Consider the following 20,913-nt stretch of genomic DNA (forward strand, 5'->3'; position numbering starts at 1 on the left):
GAAATTATTTCGCGTCATGCAATCTTGCCTGATCATAGGTTTGTCACAGAGACATGAGTGAAAGACAGTTTCAAACCATAAACGGTTGGCGCTTGAATTAATTTAGGGTTACGACTTGTCAGGAATACAGAACTCCTGGAGACCGAAACGACTAACTACACAATCACAAAACGCCGAAAAAAAAATTCAAAAGTCACCATTCAGTGCGCAGTATATCAAGGGTTTTGTGTATGAGGAACGTTGGTTTTTTAGAGAGCACGTGCCACCCTCACTTCAGTCCTTAACGATACATAGCTATGATGGCTTCATTCATATGATGTTCCATATGGAATTTAATTATCAATAGAGGATCTTTCTGCAGGGATCCCTTATGATTATCAGCTGAAGATAAACAGAAGCTGCAAAATTCCTACAGATCAATCCCTTGAGTTTCATAATGCAATTATAAACTGATATCAAATACGAGCTAAAGACCATGATTTGCAACTAAACCGCACGTTTAGATCTAACAATACCGCGTATACTTTTTCCATGGAAAATTACAATTATCCTGGTTTTGCGAGGACATCTCGGTTAAAATGCACCTGTAAGGTAATGACTGCAAAAGCAACAACATTGCCCGCAATTCTCCACATTAATTGAGTCCGGTAATTTGCTTCACCTGGGAAGTCAACCGTACGAATGACAATTTGCTATACAGACATGAGACATCTCAATAAACAACGATAAACACGACATCATGGTACAAACGCGAATTTCTTTGTTTGGCTTGCAAAGAGCAGTGTTAAGCAAAATCGTTAGCTGAAAACGACCTCCACGTGGACTTTGAAATTTTCATTTTCATTTTGTTAAGTTCTACAGATACAAATACCTGCCTTGTTCCCTTGGCAGTAAGGTCGCCACATCACAAATCTTGCTGAGTCTAGAGTCTTAAATCTTCACTTGCTTGGAAGAGATATAGACTGGAATTATTTCTTGTCGGCTTTTCGTGGTCGAGTAATTTTATAAAGCCAGAAAAACTAGGGGTGGCTATTACATGCATTTTGGAGATGAAAAATAAAGCAAGCTGTAGCCGCATGTTCAATGCCTTCAAAGCTAGACGAAATTAAAGACGTGTCGTAATCCAATGTTTTTGTAATAAATTTAGATTAATATCTTCTTTCTTCGTATATTTATCTCCTACACAAATACTATCTAAATTTGAAATAAGAAAAACACTGTCAGCACTTATTCCACGTCCTCTCTTGTGACAGTATGAATAAAGTGGACCTTTTCATGCCATCTTTCATTTTATAATTCATTTTATAATTGATACATATTTTTTTTCAAAGTTCTTTTGCCATTATGAGTATTAACTTAATTGCACAAGAAAACTGAAACGTTTTGGAAGACATAACAACAAAGGTTTTGTATTAACGAAGATGTTGGCATTCAAACCCATCGGAAAGTGTTTTACTGGGCTTTAAGTTGGTTTAACGTCAAAGGCCAAGACTTCTTGTGCGTCAAAGGAGCATTTTTCCTTTTTTGCTTGCAGCTGAACAGAATTTCAACCAGACAAGCACAAAGACGTCACTTTCTGTCTCCTGGACTGATCAATGACGTAACAATCACCACAGCTCAGTTCTTCAAAACAAGAATAAATTAGAGGTATGAAAAGCACTCGTTGATATTGTGGGCATCACTTGACACTCTTAATCCCTACGGTATCAACGAGCCCTCTTCATTCCACTAATTTATTCATGTTTTCTCGTCACCATACTCCCACCAATAGCGTAGCTCCACTTTTTGTATATAAACCCACACACAACCCACAATTCCTCCAATCGCTCTGACGAAGGGCTAACGCTCGAAACGTCAGCTTTTTTACTCTTTACGATGGCCAATTTACGTTTTCAACTCAGTTGTTAACACTAAATTACCTTCTATACTCCCCCACCGACGCAGCTCTACAGTTTCTTTAGAAACTTGCCACCTTTATTCTTTACATGCAACGGTTTTTGCTGGTCCAAAAGGAAACTCGAAATCTTTTCAACAGATCACAGAGCAATGAAGTGTAGTACTACTTTAAAAACGCTGCGCACACAAGTTTTAAATTTCGTCAATAATTGCTAAAAATTTGTACAAAAAAATGTCAGCATTCCGTGCAGGAGAACATGATTTAAATTTCACCTATGTCATGAGAAATATTTAACCATTGCGCAGGTCACACAATCGATCAAAAAGACACTGCTACTTTACCTTTATAACTTTAGCTGGAGAGATAAGACGACCTTGCAACTGATCCCAACAATCGACTATAGTAAAACCGAACTTCACAATATACTCCATATGAACCCTTGGCGGTATCAAAACTGACACTGGCAAGCCTTACGATGTCGGTTATATAGATCTTTCTCGAGAAAAAAAAAAAAAAAAGAAAAAAACTACCGCTTCGACTTCCCGTCACTAATCCCTCCACGATAATTGCTGATTAAAAGGCAGAATATATCTCTGAATCGATGTTTAATGGAATTTGCGGAAGTTTTCCGTCATTTGAGAGTCCAGAGTCTCTCTCATTGCCATGTGACGTGACGTTGTCAAGCAATAAACTCTTTTCGCGACCTAACCTCTTCTGTCATCAAACCGCTAAAACGTAAAGCGGACGCTTCGAGGGCAGGGGTAAACACCTTTTCAAATCTGGACCATTTGTTTATTTCTATTTTCGAAATAAAATATTGAAAAAAAGATGTTATGCGTAGTAAACGAGCAAGTAACTTACCCACAATTCACCAGCCCTCAACTTGAAAACGAGTTCCGTACGAAGAACTTACTCATATTAGTGCACAATAATTCCCCTATACCTCTAATAATCTTAAAAATTGAACTTTCCTCGGTGAAGAAACAACAATAGACAGAGAGGGTACGAAATTAGTCTGACGATTAGAACACGTTCAAACAAATTCAAGATCAGTATTGCGCAGACTTAACAACAAGATTTTGATAAAAACGATTACGGATTTCACTAACGTTACGCACGTGGCATTAGCGCTATGACACTGACGATAAAAAATAATGAAATTAATAGCAATGTGCCAAGTTTTTAGCTTATGAAATTAACGGATCCATAATAAAAAGAAAAAATATCCCGATTTTGAATCAATCAAAAGTTACGTCAACGGAAATGGAAAATCTCGATTATTAACAACAGTAGAGGATAAGCTAAAAAGTGATTAAAATGAAGACAATTTCAAGATAACATGATAAGAAGAGGAAGGGTCAAGACTTTGAACGTGATCGTTTCTTCCACTTCCGCGGTCTGTCTGCGGTCGCATTTTTCCGCACAGAAGACATCGTACATTCCACATCGCAAAATGCTCACCATTCCTTTTTCTTATGAGATGCAGCTGTGTTACGATGGGCATGTGTAACAATTAGTCTATTACCTAGTATCTATCAGAAGTTGATAAGGTAGAATTACCCGCTGCAGGAAATTCTGTAAAGCAGGCACTATCTCCAAGAGCCCTATATTAGACCGACTTTCGCGAGGAAATGTTAATAGCACTTCAGCTGGATCCAAGAAAACCGCACAGCAATGAATGCGCTTGTTAAAAACAAATAACAAAGCTGAGGAGAAGAGATAAACTTCAGAAGCCAGAAACTATATACAGGAGTGAATTTCCTTGATAGTCTTTTATAGACAAACAAAAACAACGTTCCAAATCTTAATTTATGTGATGAATACTACGACAACACGAAAAACAATCTGAAAAACATGTGCATTGTTTTCAGAGGAGGGTGATATATTGTGTTCCCTTGTACCACTCCAAGTCGGTTGAAGAATAGTAATTTCTGACTCAAACCCAGGCTCGTTAAAACACTTTAGGGTTACAAAATGTGGCAAGAACGCACGAATATTGGCACGAAAATCACTTTCAGACACATGCGATCCGTCATGGCAATTGACTGAATCCAAAAGAAAAATGTAACTGACTATGACTACGAAACAGCGACAAAACACATCCCTAGAAACGTAGCTTATTAGGGGAATAGACGACCTTAAGTGGAAGGATTAAAACAGATTCTTTATGAGACTGAATAAAAATCGGCCTACCAACATGGCAACAAGCTTACGACTCTTAGAATTGTCTGTGTGAGCTTGCTGTGAAACGAAAGATGGAAAACTGCGTTTACGATAGCTATGGCTAATTTTGGAACGACAAAGACTTTAATGGGACTAAGAAGGAGATTTGGATCAGATATCAAGATTAGCAACAAAAACAACAACAAAAAACTGCTTGCCAGCAGTGGAAGATCCACCCCAGTGCACCGCACACCGCATACAATTTTTTCCTCGTTTCTCTTGCTCCCTACATCTACCAAGCCTGTCTCGTTATTATTCACTTTTCCTCTTCAAACCAGCGAAGTAACTACATCAACATTCGACAACGTCAATATTCTCGAAATTACAGAAGAGGAATTCTAAAATATTCTTGACAGTCTATGTGTTTCAATAGGATTTGTTAGGTCAATAGGTCAACTATATACTAAAATTGGATTAGCATGAACACATGCACGCAAGTAAACAGGAATAACCACAGACACCTCAAACGCACGAACAACCGAACAAACATCTCCTTGACAAACAAAACCTTTGTTAGGATCGACACAAGGATGTCGTTCAATGCAGGAGAATTTCTGTAACATCTACCATCTCAAATGAAGTTTTGGTATCAAAGTGATGCAAGACTAACGAGTAAAAATAGACAGCGGTCTCACACTTTCTGGATTATCCCTTACTGAATCGTAACGCATTGTTTGAACGTCTTTTCCTGGTATTTGGTCTTCTCTGCAACTTGTCCACTGGGATTCAAAACAATTTTAGGTAAAAATCTAAGCTGAGGTCGCTTACTGATGCTTACACCAGGAAGGAACTCGAAATTCCATTCGTTACCTTCCTAACAGTGCCCTCATCTGATTTATAAATTTGACCTACAATTTTACCAGCAAAGTAAAGATGCAATTTACTTGAACATAAAATAAGAGGTTCCAAAAACTTTATCCCGAAGGACACTTACAAAATGAATTTCACGGCTTCTCTTAAGCATTGATCGCTCTGCTTCAAGGTTTCTTACGGAACAGTTAACGAAATAAGATCTTGTCACCTACGTGTATTGAATTTTTTTCCAGTTTTGTTTGTTCGCTTGTAGTGTTAGGCCATAAGAAAACGTGTTTTAAGAAACCTTTTAGGCCCGGAAGCTCATCTCGCGTTGCCTGGGTGATACTTGAAATTTATCGTTCAAATTACAACAGAAATCCTCTATAGGAACGCGAATGGTGAAAAATAGACGAAATATAAACAAAAAAAACATCTGGTGTAAGTATATAAGTACAACTTGGTTCAGGTTAAACTGAGAACGTTTTAATTGGGGAAAAAAGGTCATTTATCTGAGATAACTGAGGAAATACTATTTCCTTTTTTCTACAAGGACTGCAACATGCAATATGACTTCATGCTGTCAGATTGAAAAATAAACAGATGTTATCAAGAAGCCGATAAATTTAAGTTCATTTTCGCCAGGAAACTCAAACAGTCTTTCCTTCAACAATTGCCTAACATCCTGCACATACTTTGTAAGTGAATTGTTACGTAATAGAAAGTACCATATTACGAATTCAGGAGAACTCCTCAAGGGAACCCTTAAAAAGTACACACATGTACATCTCTGCGTAACTTTAATGGCTGATAACTTTTCGTCTCCCAAAAGTATTAAGGGAAAAAACACTCCAAAAACAGCTCGTTCCAGTCCCATATTTAAGGTAAACACAATCTTCGAAAGCAGATGTTGCTTACTTCCTGCTTAAATCTAACGGATGCATATTGATAAGGTGCAGTTGATTGGTTTGGCCATTAAAAGGTCACGAGCAGCGGATTTTTTCAAAGAGAAATTGAGCGGCTTGGCAGATTTGAAAAATGGCATAGATGGAAGGTCAGCTGAAAATTTTAGGTCGGATTCTTTTTGGGTCTGTGTGCAAGTTAGAATTGAGGACTGCATTTCCAGTTTTCAGTTTTGACGCCTCAAGCTTTTCCAACCTACAGACCTAACAACTTAGCAGCTACGTCTGTAAAAAATCACATAAAAATTATGTTCTCAATCGATAGCCAATAGCCTTAGGGTAATTTACTTTAAGTACAATCTAAACACTGCTGAGGTACTCATTTTCCATGTGAATTTAATATATTCCTAGGAGAGTTTCAAAGTCATGCCGATCCAGATTTGAACAAAAATAACTTTGGATCGACGTACGAGGCCATAAAATGGCACGCACTGGCGGATTGTTATACCCCTTTATATAATCATCCTTCTCAGAAATGAATACGCGCTTCTAAAAGAACTATTCTTAAATTGTTTTCAATGAAGTAACACTAAACATCAACATCTCCACCGATTAAGACTGAATGGGGGAGGGGACAAAACCGTGGGGGTGGCGGAGAGGTAAATTGGTAAGCGTTTAAACACAAGCGTGTTCATCATCAATAAGCACTAAGTGTAATAAGCACCTAGTGTATTCCAATCATAACTACTTATAGTTTCAATGTTTTGAGGCTTGAAACTGATCTTTTTTTAACCGAGGACGAAGCAATAGATTCCGAACACAATGGGCCAAAAATTAATGTCGTGTCTTCGAAATATGAGTGGAGAATCTCAAAACAGTTTCAATAAGAAACTCACAAATCAGGGCGTCAAAGACAGCTCAAGAACAATAACAACAACAAAATAAACAAACAAAAATTAACGATCCATGTTGCGCGAATACATAATATGTGCTGCCCTAATGCGACAATGGACGTGCAACACATAAGCGAGAGAACTTTCAAGCAATATACATTTTAAGAAGCTATCTGACCCATGCAAGGACAGAGGACATCAACGAACCTAAACAGAATGTACAAGCCACTCACAAAAGTAAGTTCTTTATCTTAACATGAAGCACGAATTCTTACCAAAAGTTGTCAGAAATAATGGCTGTCAACAGCCTAAGAAACAAACATTTAAAATGATAAGTTCCTCATACCTCATTCTCGGCTTCGATAACCTCCTCTTCTCGATCTTTCACCATCTGAAAGGATAAAACCATTAACAAATCTGATATTTTAGAAAGCGCTTTTCGACTGAAAGTCGAGAAACAAGATCTCAAGTAATCACACAAGACAAGAATATCACAAAGAGCCTATGGGAACTCAAAGTAAAAAAAAAAAACAAAACAAAACAAAACACGAACATCCTGGAACGAGGTAAAATGTAGGAGACCAATTCGCAATTGGTTTGCCATTGGGTTCGCAAATGGTTTCCGGTTTGGATCTGAATTGTTGGAAAAGAAAAAGGTTTTTCAAGGCAATTCATACAAAGGAATTTGGTTAAACTAATGTTGCCCGGGATTTCATTCGACACTCAAGTTTTAATGATCGAAAGCAACTGCGCTAGAGTTATTTCATCATGAACTCATTAACACGCGTGACGTCACGGTGACGTCAGATGGTACTAGGTATTACTCACAGTGTAAGATTCGTAATCAACTAAACGGAGTCCAAACGGACAAACCTGTTTAAATTTTGAAACTACTTTTGCCAGTTCTGCGTAATCACGGTGAGTTTCAGACGTCTTTTCCAGCAAGTTGGACAAAATTCTCTCGCACTCCAAGAGATGTTGAACCTGCAATCAAAAGCAATAGGCATTCAATGATACACTCCCCATTCAAGACAATGCACAGCTATATTCCACAAATTCTATTTCTTAAGTTGCATCTTAACGCTGCAGTTTCTCGTTCTTATGACCGGTACCTATTGCAACTTCTACCTATTGCCCACTGAATTATTTCTGCGTTTATCACCACGTCACTGCGTTCCCTTTGAATGGTATTGGAAGATACTGGTCGTAAATGATTCTCCCTGGAGCCAGGTATCTATGTGGAGCACAATTTGTTGATGCACTACTGCACATAGCTGATGTTTAGCTTGCATTTCAACTGAGTATCGAGGAACCAAAACTGATGCGATCCCATATGGCTTACGATGTTCAACTGAACATTGCTCTTTAACTGTAAAAGGGAAATTTTAACAACTTGTTTGCCGAGTTGAATTTTCGTAACCGGAGCCATTCGTCAATTAAACAAGCGGTTTCAAAAACTATGTAGGAGAGGAGAGAAAAACGTCGGCAAAAACTTCACATGCTTCAAGCCATAACACGTTGAGAGATTACTCTGTCGGAGATCTATCTATTTTCAAAAAACCCCTCCACGTTTTTCTCTCCCACACAATTCTCCTCATTTTACTGAAGGACAAGCTTAACACCAACATGTGAACTCTGAACAATCGATTTCTAAGTTCAGTTTGTGAAGCGATGTTGGTGAGGTTTGTCGTCGACCATTTCAGTTCAATCACACCGAAAACACACATACTTCTCTTTAAATACAACATTAAAGCTTCCAAAGAAATGTTTTTGACCTTTCATCCCGTTTCTACATCTCTTTGAAAACGCTTAACCGAACAACTCAAGAAGAACTCATGTAGATTCCGGTATATTCAAGTGGATCCAATTATCTTGAAAACTCAGTATGCACGCTGCACGAGAAGGAGCTTCTCATTCCAACATTACAGCGACCAAACCCGATGCATTTCCATGCAAGAACTCAAATTCGGCTAAATTATAACAATCTTCTCTAATTCAGCGTTCAACCAGGTATCTCCGTGATTTTCATTAACATTGAATTTGCAGATAGACATCATTAAGTGTAACAATGACCCACTTCGCTTTTCATTTCAAGAGAGCTTCCATCGAGGTACATGTAGTAACTCTGTTAAGTTCAAAGACTAACGATGTACAAAATCGCTTTTGTGAAGTTAAAACTGGTGTTTAGAACAAAATTTTCAGTCATAAACTGTAAGCCACAGAAGAACATATATTCAACAACCATAGAATTTAATCAGCATTGTCTGTGCTGGCGAATATAATCATGATAAGAAAAATTCAATTGAGCATGCCTGTTTGAATGTTTGGAGTCTTGTTACAAGGTGCTCCTCTATATCCTGTGTAAACAAACTCCTATCACAAAACCAAACGAATTTCGAATACTGCGACATACATGTTCAAAGACCGACGATTATTGTTTGTGTGCATTACGACCAAAACATTCCATTTGCAAGGGACAAGATTGCAGGAGAACAACGGAGCAGAATTGTTATTCCAGATATTTCCTGGAACGGAAGTGTCGGCATTTTTGATTAAGCACATAACCCAAAGTTCCTAAAATAGAACCAGCGAAATTCTTTGCGGAAAAAAAAAGCCGAGGTCGACTGATCCAGATCTAAAGTTTAGGAATTCATGACAGCAATGTAACTCTCAAGGATGTCGGCTTTTCAGACCAACGACTACATTTCTCACGTGTTGGCTTTTTTGAATCAAGGAATCTAATCTAACCCTAAAGCCGTCGATTCAAATTGCAATACTGAGTGCCATACTCTACAGAACTATGTGGCGAAAGCGTCAATACCGGCCGTAAACACACAAAACAATTCATCGTAAGTGCGTAACTCCAATCAAAATATTGGCCAATTAATTTTCTTACCCGAAATGTTGAGCTTCTTCGACCTATTCTAAGCGCACTTTTCCATCGTTTTGCTGCCCGAAAACTCTTCCGAATCCTATTTCCAAACTTGCTCAACCGCCTTCTCCGCTGAGGAGACATACAGGACGGCAGGAACACGGGAGTCTTTGTCAGACACTCCGATGCAACAGGCTTGTGACACAGTGAAATCGGACGTGTGTGACTCTTGTAACTCGGATCATATTTCATTTTCGTCGACGTTCACTCAGATGTCACCTTTTCGCTTTTAAATTGGGTATAAAACACAAACACTCTAAATTACGGCACACACACATTCCGACCACCCGCAAAGAAAAGTAGAAATACTCCAAAGAGAAAGTAAAGATCAAGGCAGTCACGGTTTTCTTCGTTGAAAAAACGAAGACCAAAGAACAAGGAGTTGAAATTGTCTGCGTAATGTTAGTTAACTTGACATGAACTTTGAAAATCCGTTAATTAGCTTTATTTTAACCAAAACAAAACTATCTTTTCAGTTTTTGTGGCTTACTGCCTCCTTGTGGAGGCGAAGCCACTATGTCGTTTTGTTTTGTTACAGATTTACAAGGCTACCAACGACCGTTAAATAGAGGTGACCGCTTAATAGAGTTGTAAATTACAGTGATGAAGGGGAGAACAATTCGAGACTTTGAAAACTGACCGCTTAATACAGAGCTGCTTAATACAACTTCGAAACTATTCACGGTGGCCTAGTTACATTATCAACTCAGTTAATAAAACCAAAATTAAGCTGCTTAATACAAGTTCGACTGTACTTTTAATTTGAAAAACTGCAGACACTCAAATGCTCAAGGATATTGCGATAGTGTGCGGTCGTTTCACTTTCGCAAACTTTATGCATGACGCGTGTCACACATGAACTAGTAGAGTCTCTATGTTAATCGGACGGTCTGAGGTTCGATTCCTCTTGAGAACTAAGACATTTTTCTTTGTTCCATGCTGTAACAAGACGGCGAAACATCATTTTCTAAATCATCAGTTTTTCGCTCAAAATTTCCCCTTAGACATACGATTCAGACCGAGATATTCCCAATTATTCGATTCGCACTTACCGCTCAAAAACTGTCTTTTTGCGAACACCTAAACAGTGCTCTCCCCCCATCCAAGAGTCATGATTATTACTTTTGCTAAAAAAAGAATTTCAAATGTTTCGGGAAAAGGACCAATACAACAAATACCTCAACAACCTCTTATCTCAAACCAAATACGACTTTATCTTCAAAGACGCTGTGTCCGGCCTTGTTAAAATAACCAAAAAAAGCCCTCATAAACGATCTTAATTTTCTCCCCTGACGACCCATGATATTTTACCCTCCTCACTTGGAATTGAGAATGAATTGTGAACGGGTGAATCTTGATTTGAATTTATTAGGTAAGGAGTCCACGCACCAACATCCGTCATCAGTTCGTGGTTTCTTTAAACTAGGCATTAAAGAAATGCAACATTCAGCACTTTCTCAAAACGTTTTTAGGAACACTCGGACAATTCCCTGTTGATAACCTTGTCCCAGAGCAATGAATATCAAAGAACTGACTTCAATTAAACAACACAAAACGTTGTGTTAAAAACATTTGTAATCCAAGTTTTTTTTCAGTTTTCCTAATTTTAGAAAAAAATTTAAGGATCGTGAGTCGTTAAAACATCCTTTCTAACATTTGACTTGTAGTTAGGAAAAAAGGGGCAAAAGAAAGAAGATGATGAAATTCAAATAACAGAGCTATACTTAGGACCTGAAATCGGAACTGGGTCAAGTTGGAGGAAAAAAATTAACAACTATCTCTTTGTTGTGCGAAAACACAAACTTTCAAGTGAACTCATCAACTTTATTACAATACCCAACAGAACAAATGAGTTACTTTCAGCCCATGTTTACAAATATTTTCTTTGTCTTTTCGATTATTCTTCTCTATTTGTCACGTTACAGAAAGTTAAGACGAAACAAGAACATCACGAGACAAGGAGGAAGTCAAAATCTCCGCGTGAAATGTCACACGTTTTTGCCGTTTTGCTAAAAGTGACGAAGGCGAAATCGGTCGCCTAGTCGTCTTCCTGTAACATTTTCGTTTTCGCTTTCGTTATGCAACTTTTTTGCAATAAAATCAACTTACAAAATAATTACTGATCTTAATGGATCACTTCGGTCCCTATATTTTCTCAACTTTGTGAATGACAGGACAATACCCAACAGAATAAATCAGTTACTTTCAGCCCATGTTTACAAATATTTTTTTCTTTACAAAAAGTTAAAAGAAAACAAGAACATCACGAGACAAGGAGGAAGTCAAAATCTCCGCGTGAAATGTCACACGTTTTTGCCGTTTTGCTAAAAGTGACGAAGGCGAAATCGGTCGCCTAGTCGTCTTCCTGTATCATTTTCGCTTTCGCTCTCGTTATGCAACTTTTTGCAATAAGATCAAGTTGCAAAATAATCACTGATCTTAATGGATCACTTCGGTCCCTACATTTTCTCAACTTTGTAAATGACAGGACAATTTTTTCATCGTGCGCGATGGCATTTGAAAGTTCTGGATTGATCATCTGTTTGGAATGCACTGTTGACCAAAAGCTGCCAATGTTTTTGTCGCGTTCGAAGGAAATTAGTGGGAGTTGCAAAGAGGTTTTATGACATAGCGTGCGTGCTTGACCTATATAAGTCCTATTGAGCCGCTATAAACAAAATCTTTATTTACGCACGCTAATAAGATGACGTGAGCAAGAAACCAGCGTAGAATTGCCCAATTTTTCCATCGGCATTGACCTTTTAGGTCCTGATCCAACAAGCAACAAAAATAAAGGCGAGCTACTCTTACGCACTTTTCGTGCTCTCCAAACTTCCCACGTGCATCCATAACTCGATATACGCACGCTAAGCATGAACAAATTCTTAAATAACAGTTTCCAGATCGGTTTGAAATAGATATGAGAATTTTTAGAAAGATGGATTTCACTGCGTAATTGGTTGAAATGCGAGGGTCAATGAAATGTTCGAACGTCCTTTTCCTGCTGTGACGTAATTGTCGACCAATTTGTTGATCGAGGTGATGGCCTGCTTTGACAAAGCCTCTCGTTTTTTTAAAAAATCAGTGTCGTCACCACACAAACGATGAAGTATAGGAAAATGAGAAAAGAGAATGGAATTCTTGTCCTGTGATGGAAGTGAAGATAAATACCGCCTACAAAAAACTATCAGAGACTGTAGTACACACTGGTGCATGGACCTTTGCTTTCGGGAAAAACATTGATAAAAAAAGTCAGAGGAGTCAGAATTGACAGCGTGTATAAATTGAATGAATCCCTCTCTGGCAGAGGAAGTAGCGCCGATACAGTGGCCAAAGTAGCGACCATATAGAGCTCAGGATTAAGGCCGTTGTACCGATTGAAAAATTGGTCTTCAGTGTAACCTACAAAAAGATTGTCGTGGCTGGGTCCCATTTTGGTACCTATGGCTACACCATCGGTTCGTTTATAATAGTTGTCCCCGAATAAAAAACAGTTGAGGGTTAATATTAGTTCAGCTTGACGGAGTAGTCTTCCGAGCTATGTTTCTTGACGGTGCGAGACTTTGAACATCTAAAGCTATTTGGCATAAAACTTTTCAAGTTGGTCATTTTCAATTTGTGTTAATCCTCGGCTTCCTTAGCTTTTCTTCTTTCTACTTGGTTAATTTTTACCTCTTAGGGAATTGTTTCCACGAGGATGCAATTCTTCCAAGGTTTAATTACATTAAAGACAATTCTTCAGAGTAATGTAACCTAAATGGGCAACTAAACTTTTTACTACTTAAAATGGTACCGCTCTAAATTTGGAAGAGAATGTGACGAATTTTTATTCAAATACTTGCGCGGAACAACGCGCAAGTATTTGAATAAAAATTCGTTCGGATTGAAACAATGCAATATAATTCAATATTATATATTTTAAAAATAGACCTGTAATAATTACCCTGCACTTCAAAAGGCCCGAGTTTTGTATGTTTCTTTAGGCCGCAAGTAATTAATCAAATTGCCCTCGTTTAAATGCACAAAAAAGAATCCTCACTGTTCGTGTAACAAACCACGTTAAGAAACACAGGAACGTTAATCTAACGAACCGAAAACACGCGAAAGCAACAAATATTAAACGATGATAATGTTATCCCGTGCAGATCTAATCGCCGTTTGATCAGAGCGCTTCAACACTTTATGTCGCCAGCTGAGTAGAACACTGCAAGAAGGTCAGAAAGGTCGGTTCTAGAAATTAAAATGAGCACTTTTAAACAATGACTGCTTTTCAATAACTTTTGTCTACGCGACACATTGGCTGCAGTTTGTTATTTCACTGCGAAACCATTGCGCTCTTTCTGTCACTGAAAAAAAAGTTCAGATGTTTTCAATTATAAAACGTAGGCAAGTGATGAAAGTTCTAAAAACTCGAAACTAATTTTTCTATCTCATGGTGATCACAAGGCTGAGAAAACAAATTAGACAAGCCTTGGGCACACTCGATTATGAGATACCGCTTTAAAAAAAAAATAACCATTTAAGGAGAAGATTGATGAGCGTTTGTAAATGACCACGACTGAAAAACAATTCTATGATTGAATGTTGTAGAAACAACAATGGTATGTCAAGACCACAAGTCGACAAGAAATACATCCAAAGAAACGTTTTACTCGAAGGAAATCTAATGGTCTCAGTCATTTTCAATTGATACCACAACGAGTAAAACGAAATTTTAGGAAGGAGGAGTAAAAATTTCCATAGCATTGTGGATACACCTGTGGTTGCCTCTGGCGCCCGTCCATCGACATAAATTGATTCCTCCGAATTACCCCAGAAACATAAGCACAATTTGTTGATCAAATAAGATATAAAAACTGCATTTTGGCAGATAGTATCAGAAAATAAATAAACACATAGACACCGATTAATCTGAAAACCGATAAAGATCACAAAGGTCTACCGAGATTAAAATACCAACGAATGGATGTTATCTGTTCTTGAATGTTTTTCAATTTCAAGTTAATCAGCTTTTCTCCTCACCAAGACAGATCAATCTAATGTTTGTTAAGTTACAATAACGCCAAGTACTGATTCTAGAAAAGTGAATTCATTGGTGTACTTGGCAGGCGATACTTTCAATTGGATTGCAGGCAGTGGCTCTCAAAACTTCAGACCAAAAACAACAGAGGAACTCAATGAAACCATATACCTCAAGGATCAAATTCGTCCGCCTAGAATTGTGCAAGTTACGCTGGAGAAGAAACTTTATTTTAGCAAAGTTTTATATTTTCTGTTAGGTTGTTGAAGGTATCATCAGCTTCTACAGTGCTGAAATATATACAGTGGCGATCTGACAAGAATCACGACTGTCATCATCTAATCCTCTTGCAAATCTCGCCAATTTCAGTGTGTAGCTTTTTTTTTCTTTTTTTTACGTTTCCACTTTTTTTGTACTGAACCTCAGCAAGAGGTTTCTTGCATGTTATAAAATTGTAAATTTTGTAACGATTCAAGCAACTGTACCAGTCTGTTCATTCAACTAAATCATGGCGTGATTCACGATGAAATTATTAAAGGTGAAAGTAGAACAGTCAAAGTTCTCTTGCTTTTAAGAAGAAAGTAACTCGTGATAATGTCTAATCACTGACCCTTTACCATTCTTGGAGGAGAATCAGTTGGATTCTAACTAGTGACTCACCCATCTTATGGAGGCCGTTCTCAAAACCGCAAGGTATATCTGTATGACTCTCCTTTTACCTCCAGCACACAGAAGACATCGCTTCGCATCACAAACTCACTCTAGGTGCGCGTATGTGGTAATAAATCGACTCAGATATCGCACCAGTCCATTTAAATAAAAACACCGCCATAAAAAGTGGCACCGAGACTAACACAATGCATTAATGAATAAATTGCCTCAACATGGTCAAAAAAAAGAAATACCCACTGGCTTTAACAATAACGAATCCAGCTGAGGCCTGTGCGATCCCCTCTGGTTATGCACAAATGTCATAAATTCGCTGTCATTTTCTCTCTTCTGTCTCATCAGGCTGAAATAGCAAGAGAAAAATCGATCTGCTAAAGGTCTTACAGTATTTTTCAACAGCCCACAATCTTTTCTCAATAATTGCCCTGAAGCTTAAAGGAATATTAAGTAACTGCTTTGTGCATGTTTCAAAGTCCATTTGGAAAGCATTGCATTGCTGCCAACCCAACAAAGACACGCTCCCTCTGGCTGCTCAAACCGACTTTCAATCACGTGTGAAACGTGACTGAGATTACAGAGATTTCGTGACTCAAAATAATAAAGTCCTTAGAAAGGCACGTGCAAAAAAAGAGGGTGAATAAAAAAGAAATCAGAAAAATAACATAACAAAGATAATGACAATAACAAGACACAAGTACTAACAATAATAATAATAACAGTTTTAAAACCGTGTTTCCTCCTTGGGTTTTTTAAGTTATGAATCAATCATCGGCTGGGAAAAGAACGTAAGTACAAATGTATAGACTAATTTGTAAGACAAACAACCAAATCGTAGCGTCAATTGAAAAACAGTTTGTACCACTTCGATATTGTTTGGCATGTCTTGGTTGCACGACACAACACAAGTACGTATTATGCTCATTATGACAAAAGGCGTCGCTTTGAGACGTCATTCCTCTTAACAACTGTGGCCGAAAAATCTCTCAACCTAGCTAACAGCCATCCAGACACAACAGACTAACAACGCCCCCCTACCCCTCTAAAGAAAGACCTCACCGGCCCAACCCCCACCCCGTCCTCTCCTACACCTCTGCCTCGGTCATCCTAACCAATCATCTCACCGTATCCTACAGTAAAAGAAACCTTTTATTTTCTTTCTTATATTCCCCCGACACAGAATGCACGACGCCCTTTGACGACCCCTCTTACCACATATTCAAGAGCTTCCTCAATCTATGATTACAGCAAAGCTTATTAGACAAGATAATTATTTCAACGCAGCTAATCGTATCCGGTTTAAACATGATTTAACTGTGGCGCACAAGTGTCGTACTTACTCATCACCTGACCCTCAGCAGCCTTTCCGATAGAGTCTCGCGACGAAAATCATCGCAAAGTCTTAGCTCAAGAGACGACTCGCAAGCCTTAATGCGATCTGCCAGTTAGTCGGTGAGACAGATTGCATTTTAGCATGAAACTGCCAAAACTCAGCAGTTGCGATGACACCGTTTAAAGATACAAATTATCAAAACCAGCTTCCTAAGTTCAAAGGGCAAATAAAGGGCATCTCTAACTTCTCAATGAAATAAACAAATAAATAACTTTAAAAACTTCTCAAGTAACCTGATGGGTGTGAAATTATCTGCAAGTATTAACTCACCAGTCCATTAGGTTGCTAAGATGACGAGAAATCTTTACGAACGCTTTAGTAAGCATATTAGCTTCTTCGGAAACTCATTCCAAGAAAGTTAACCTTACTGTAAAAGAAAACTGTTACATACTAACCACAACGCACGAGACCGAGTTATGTAAAAAGCCGTGCACGTGAGAGCCGAAGCAAGCGATCGAGAAAGAACGTGAACAACGAAGTAAACGAGAGATAAGGCACGTGAGAGCCGAAGCACGTGACACGTTACATGAATAAAAACCGAGCCGAAGCAAGTGACCAAACACGAGACTTAGGACCGAGAGAGGCCCTGGGAACCAAGTTGGTACAAACACACACACACTCAAGAATCCACACATAAAAGCTCAACGCTTACCTCCTTGCAAACTTGAATGCCAAGTAGTAATCTTCGTACATCTCCCTGAACAAAGGAAACTCAGCATAAATGGCACCTAAACAAAAATAGAATTACAAGTTGGTAAAGGCAACCACGAGTGCAACTGAAGAATGATCAAGAATATGCCATAAATGGTCACAAGTTCCCAAGATCTGATTGTTTATTCACCCTTCCAGCTGTGATATGTTTCCATGTAAATTTCTTGGGAGAATTTAGTATTACATCCAGGTAGTAGACTCAAGATAAAAAGTTTCTTTATTGCATTTCATCCTCAGTTTGGAAGATGACACTGTGAGAGGAAGTAATTGCAGCTTGTGCTGGAAAAGGTTCCCCATCAAATCAAAGATTTAACTACACAACTGATTGAATAAAAAAAAGGGGTTGATAATACATATAGTTTTATTTGTTTACCTATTGCAGTAGAGGCTGAATTCCAATTATTAGCAGCTTCTTCCACCTAAAAATAAAACAATAAAAAGGTACCAAAAATTCTCCTTGCACTGTAAGAAATTCCTATTGCATATTCCTGTATAATTTGGCCTACACTGTATTTCCTAATGACTTATTGCTCATAACATTTTTGTGCACCTACATTTTTCTATCTACACTGATACAATAGCACAGAGGCCTGGCTAAGGTTGGGTGTTCTTAGGGTAATGTTACCCACTCTGTATTGTGGCATCACAACCTGACAATCTGGCATGCCCCACATACAAGGAGGGGCCCACTGTTGGACACACCAGCCCCCCCTCCCTTCAGAAGAAAATTCCTCCTATGCACATGCATTATCAAACCAATCATCCCTTTTAATCTGTATAGCTAATAAAGTCTGAATAGAAACCTGAGTAAGGAATCAATAAAGAAAAAAAAACTTACTTTAACATAAAGAGAAGAACTCAAGGTACATATTGGCTCTACATGGGCAAACAATGTATGATGTTCAGCCCTTGAAAGTTTACTTCTGCACAAGACAAAATTGTGGAAAACAAATGTCAGATCCAGATGAAAATTGTAAATGAAAGACAAAAAGCATTTAATTAGTAATTTTCATAAAGTGTCTCAGTTAGCAGAATCTTTTGTGTTAGAAATTTGATGTTCTCAGAAGATTTCCCACTTTGAGAGGAAATGTATGTAAAAAGGATCATTCCCCATTTACCCTTCACAGAAAATTTGCTTTTGGCCCATAATGAAATCATCCTCCGCAAAGTTGCACTATGACAAAAACAAGGTCCAAAATTGCAACCAGCTGGTTACCAATGCAACTGAAAATTGGTTTTTGGCAACCAGAATTGTATTACTGGTCAACAGTTAGCATTAACTTAAAAGTCTTGTCAGTGTTCCACATGTGAACTACTGCTCAAGAAACCAAATGTTGAAAATGTCTTTTGCACTTTTATCCATCCAAAAGAGGATCATTCACAAAAAGGAATATGTTTTAAGGCAAAATTGTTGTCACAATTGTAATATTTCATGTTCTGTTGTGATATGTAAGTGTAAGGAATGGGACTTGTTGACTTTGAAGTTTTTCCACCCACCATTTAGACCAAAATAATGATGGTGCTTCAAACAGTTCCATTATTATCAGAAGCATTAAGAATTCTTACTTTAATGGTTCAGCATACAGTTCAAACAGGCTCTTCAAGCAGTCATTGTAAACTTCTTCTGCATAAACTAGCTCTTTCACACAGCGAAGTCTATCATCTTTAACTGGAATGGCAATACAATCAACAAAATATTTAACACATATGATTTTCACATATTTACAGTCAAAATAAACACAAGTTGGTTTGTAATGTCGAGGATAGGTAAAGTGTTTTAATCAAGATCACAGCATTACACCCAGGCTGGAGCTCAAACTGAACCCCCTTAGAAAAGTAACCAAATTTAGACTGCCCATCATGGGCCAGTTGTTCAAAGGCCAATTATTGCTAACCCAGGGTTAAATTTGAATTCAGGTTTCTACATTTCTCTGTTCAACAGCTATTTTGGGATAATTTTCCCAATTGTTTCTACAGCATTCAATCTTCAAATTGAAGAAAAATGGAATTACACTTCATCTTCTTTTAGAGCTACAGATTTGACATCAGACTTCACACTAACCCTAGGTGATCATAACCCAGTTTTGAACAATGCTGCCCAGGGGTTCATAGAATATATGACAAAAATAACAATTAGGTTGAAACTAAATGGCAAATAAGAAAAAGTAGGCAACCCTCTTATCAATGGCACCAAGTTTTTTTATCAGATTACATGCAAGACTAGAAACAATTCAGTCAAAATGTCCCAAGTATTAAACAAAGTTCACATGAACCTTCAAGAAAATTCTGAACATGAAATGCATTAAAAAAATTAATAACTAGTTAGTGGTGCAGTAAAATCATGCATTCAATTACGCTATTTTTGTACAATTTTCCATGTAGTCTTAAGCTAGAATGAAGTGGTAAAAAAAATGGCTGAAGGCTACCTGGTGGTTTTGGCAGGTCAACCCTGTTTTTGAGTGGCAAAGGAGGTGCACAGTAGAACCACAATTGTACAAGATGTTCCTTGCCAGGAACACTTCATGCAAAGTTGTCCAGACTAACCAACAATCCAAATGTGCACTATTCTACTTCAAACAACTACCTTGTATCAAACCCTTTGTAACAAGTGCAGTATTTCCACAAAAACTCACTTGTATGAAGATTGTCAAGCTGAAAATTTGACAGCATCTTGTCCACATCCTCAATGGCTATCTCCGCATTCTCTACAGATGTAGCACTTGCTTCAAGATTCAGAAGAGTCTTTTCCGGTAAAGTGCGCACTTGGTAGTTGGTTAAATTGTATTCCTGACAGATTCCAGCAACAAGATCCCTCACTGTCATGTTACGCTCTGCACTCAACTAAATGTGGAAACAAAATACAGAAAACATCACCACATTATGTTTTGTATGTGTGTAAAAATGGCCAACACCACTTAATTGACTTTTTTTTCAGTGCCTTTACTCAAATACTTTGGATCTATAAACCATCCAGTTTTGATATGTTTATTTTTTTTAGGGGAAGGTGGCTATTCAGAAAGGGTAAACACTTTTGAAAAAGCCTCTTCTTCCCTTGTTTTGGGTATTTATGCAAGAACAGTGCAAAATCAATAGCCTTGCATAATGCAACAAATTTTGTTGCAAATACTTCATAAATTATAAAAATTATAAAAATTGTATTCATATTACCTTGTCTTTATGCTATAACTTTAACTACCATAATCCAAAACTTAAAACTAAAAAAAAAAAAGAACTAACATTGCTTCAATTTGTAGAAAAGAGAAAAAAGCAAAAGTAAAATCTGTATCCAAAACAAATTGCCCACTGCACCTAAATGCATCCAAGTTTTCTAAGCATAGAGTGACTACATGTACCTGAAGAATGTATTAAATTAGAGTGAAAATTATCCTTCTCCTCAAGCTTGGTGAGTATTGTCTGGTTATCAGCTTGCCTTTATTTCTATCCATACTGTGTTCAGTAAATATTTTGTCTGTGGTAAATGACC

At 37.8% G+C, this 20,913-nt stretch overlaps 1 protein-coding gene across 4 annotated transcripts in view; it reads right to left on the bottom strand.

The window, feature by feature from the left end:
- LOC131779884 (uncharacterized) overlaps window positions 1-20,913 on the bottom strand; it is a 51,023-nt gene that overhangs the window by 15,516 nt on the left and 14,594 nt on the right. For 2 of the 4 annotated variants that reach the window (XM_059096481.2, XM_066172805.1), the window contains 8 exons: window positions 20,063-20,270; window positions 18,996-19,098; window positions 18,268-18,352; window positions 17,803-17,848; window positions 17,371-17,446; window positions 15,569-15,671; window positions 7,581-7,691; window positions 7,054-7,098 (listed from right to left, as the gene is read on the bottom strand). In XM_059096481.2, the coding sequence (XP_058952464.1) occupies window positions 7,054-7,098; window positions 7,581-7,691; window positions 15,569-15,671; window positions 17,371-17,446; window positions 17,803-17,848; window positions 18,268-18,352; window positions 18,996-19,098; window positions 20,063-20,270 (777 nt within the window). Of the gene's footprint in view, window positions 1-7,053; window positions 7,099-7,580; window positions 7,692-9,603; window positions 9,752-15,568; window positions 15,672-16,988; window positions 17,095-17,370; window positions 17,447-17,802; window positions 17,849-18,267; window positions 18,353-18,995; window positions 19,099-20,062; window positions 20,271-20,913 lie in introns of those variants that run through there. The other 2 variants (XM_066172806.1, XM_059096482.2) reach the window with 2 other exon arrangements.

The sequence above is a fragment of the Pocillopora verrucosa genome, chromosome 9, assembly GCF_036669915.1.
Source record: "Pocillopora verrucosa isolate sample1 chromosome 9, ASM3666991v2, whole genome shotgun sequence".
Taxonomy (NCBI): domain Eukaryota; kingdom Metazoa; phylum Cnidaria; class Anthozoa; order Scleractinia; family Pocilloporidae; genus Pocillopora; species Pocillopora verrucosa.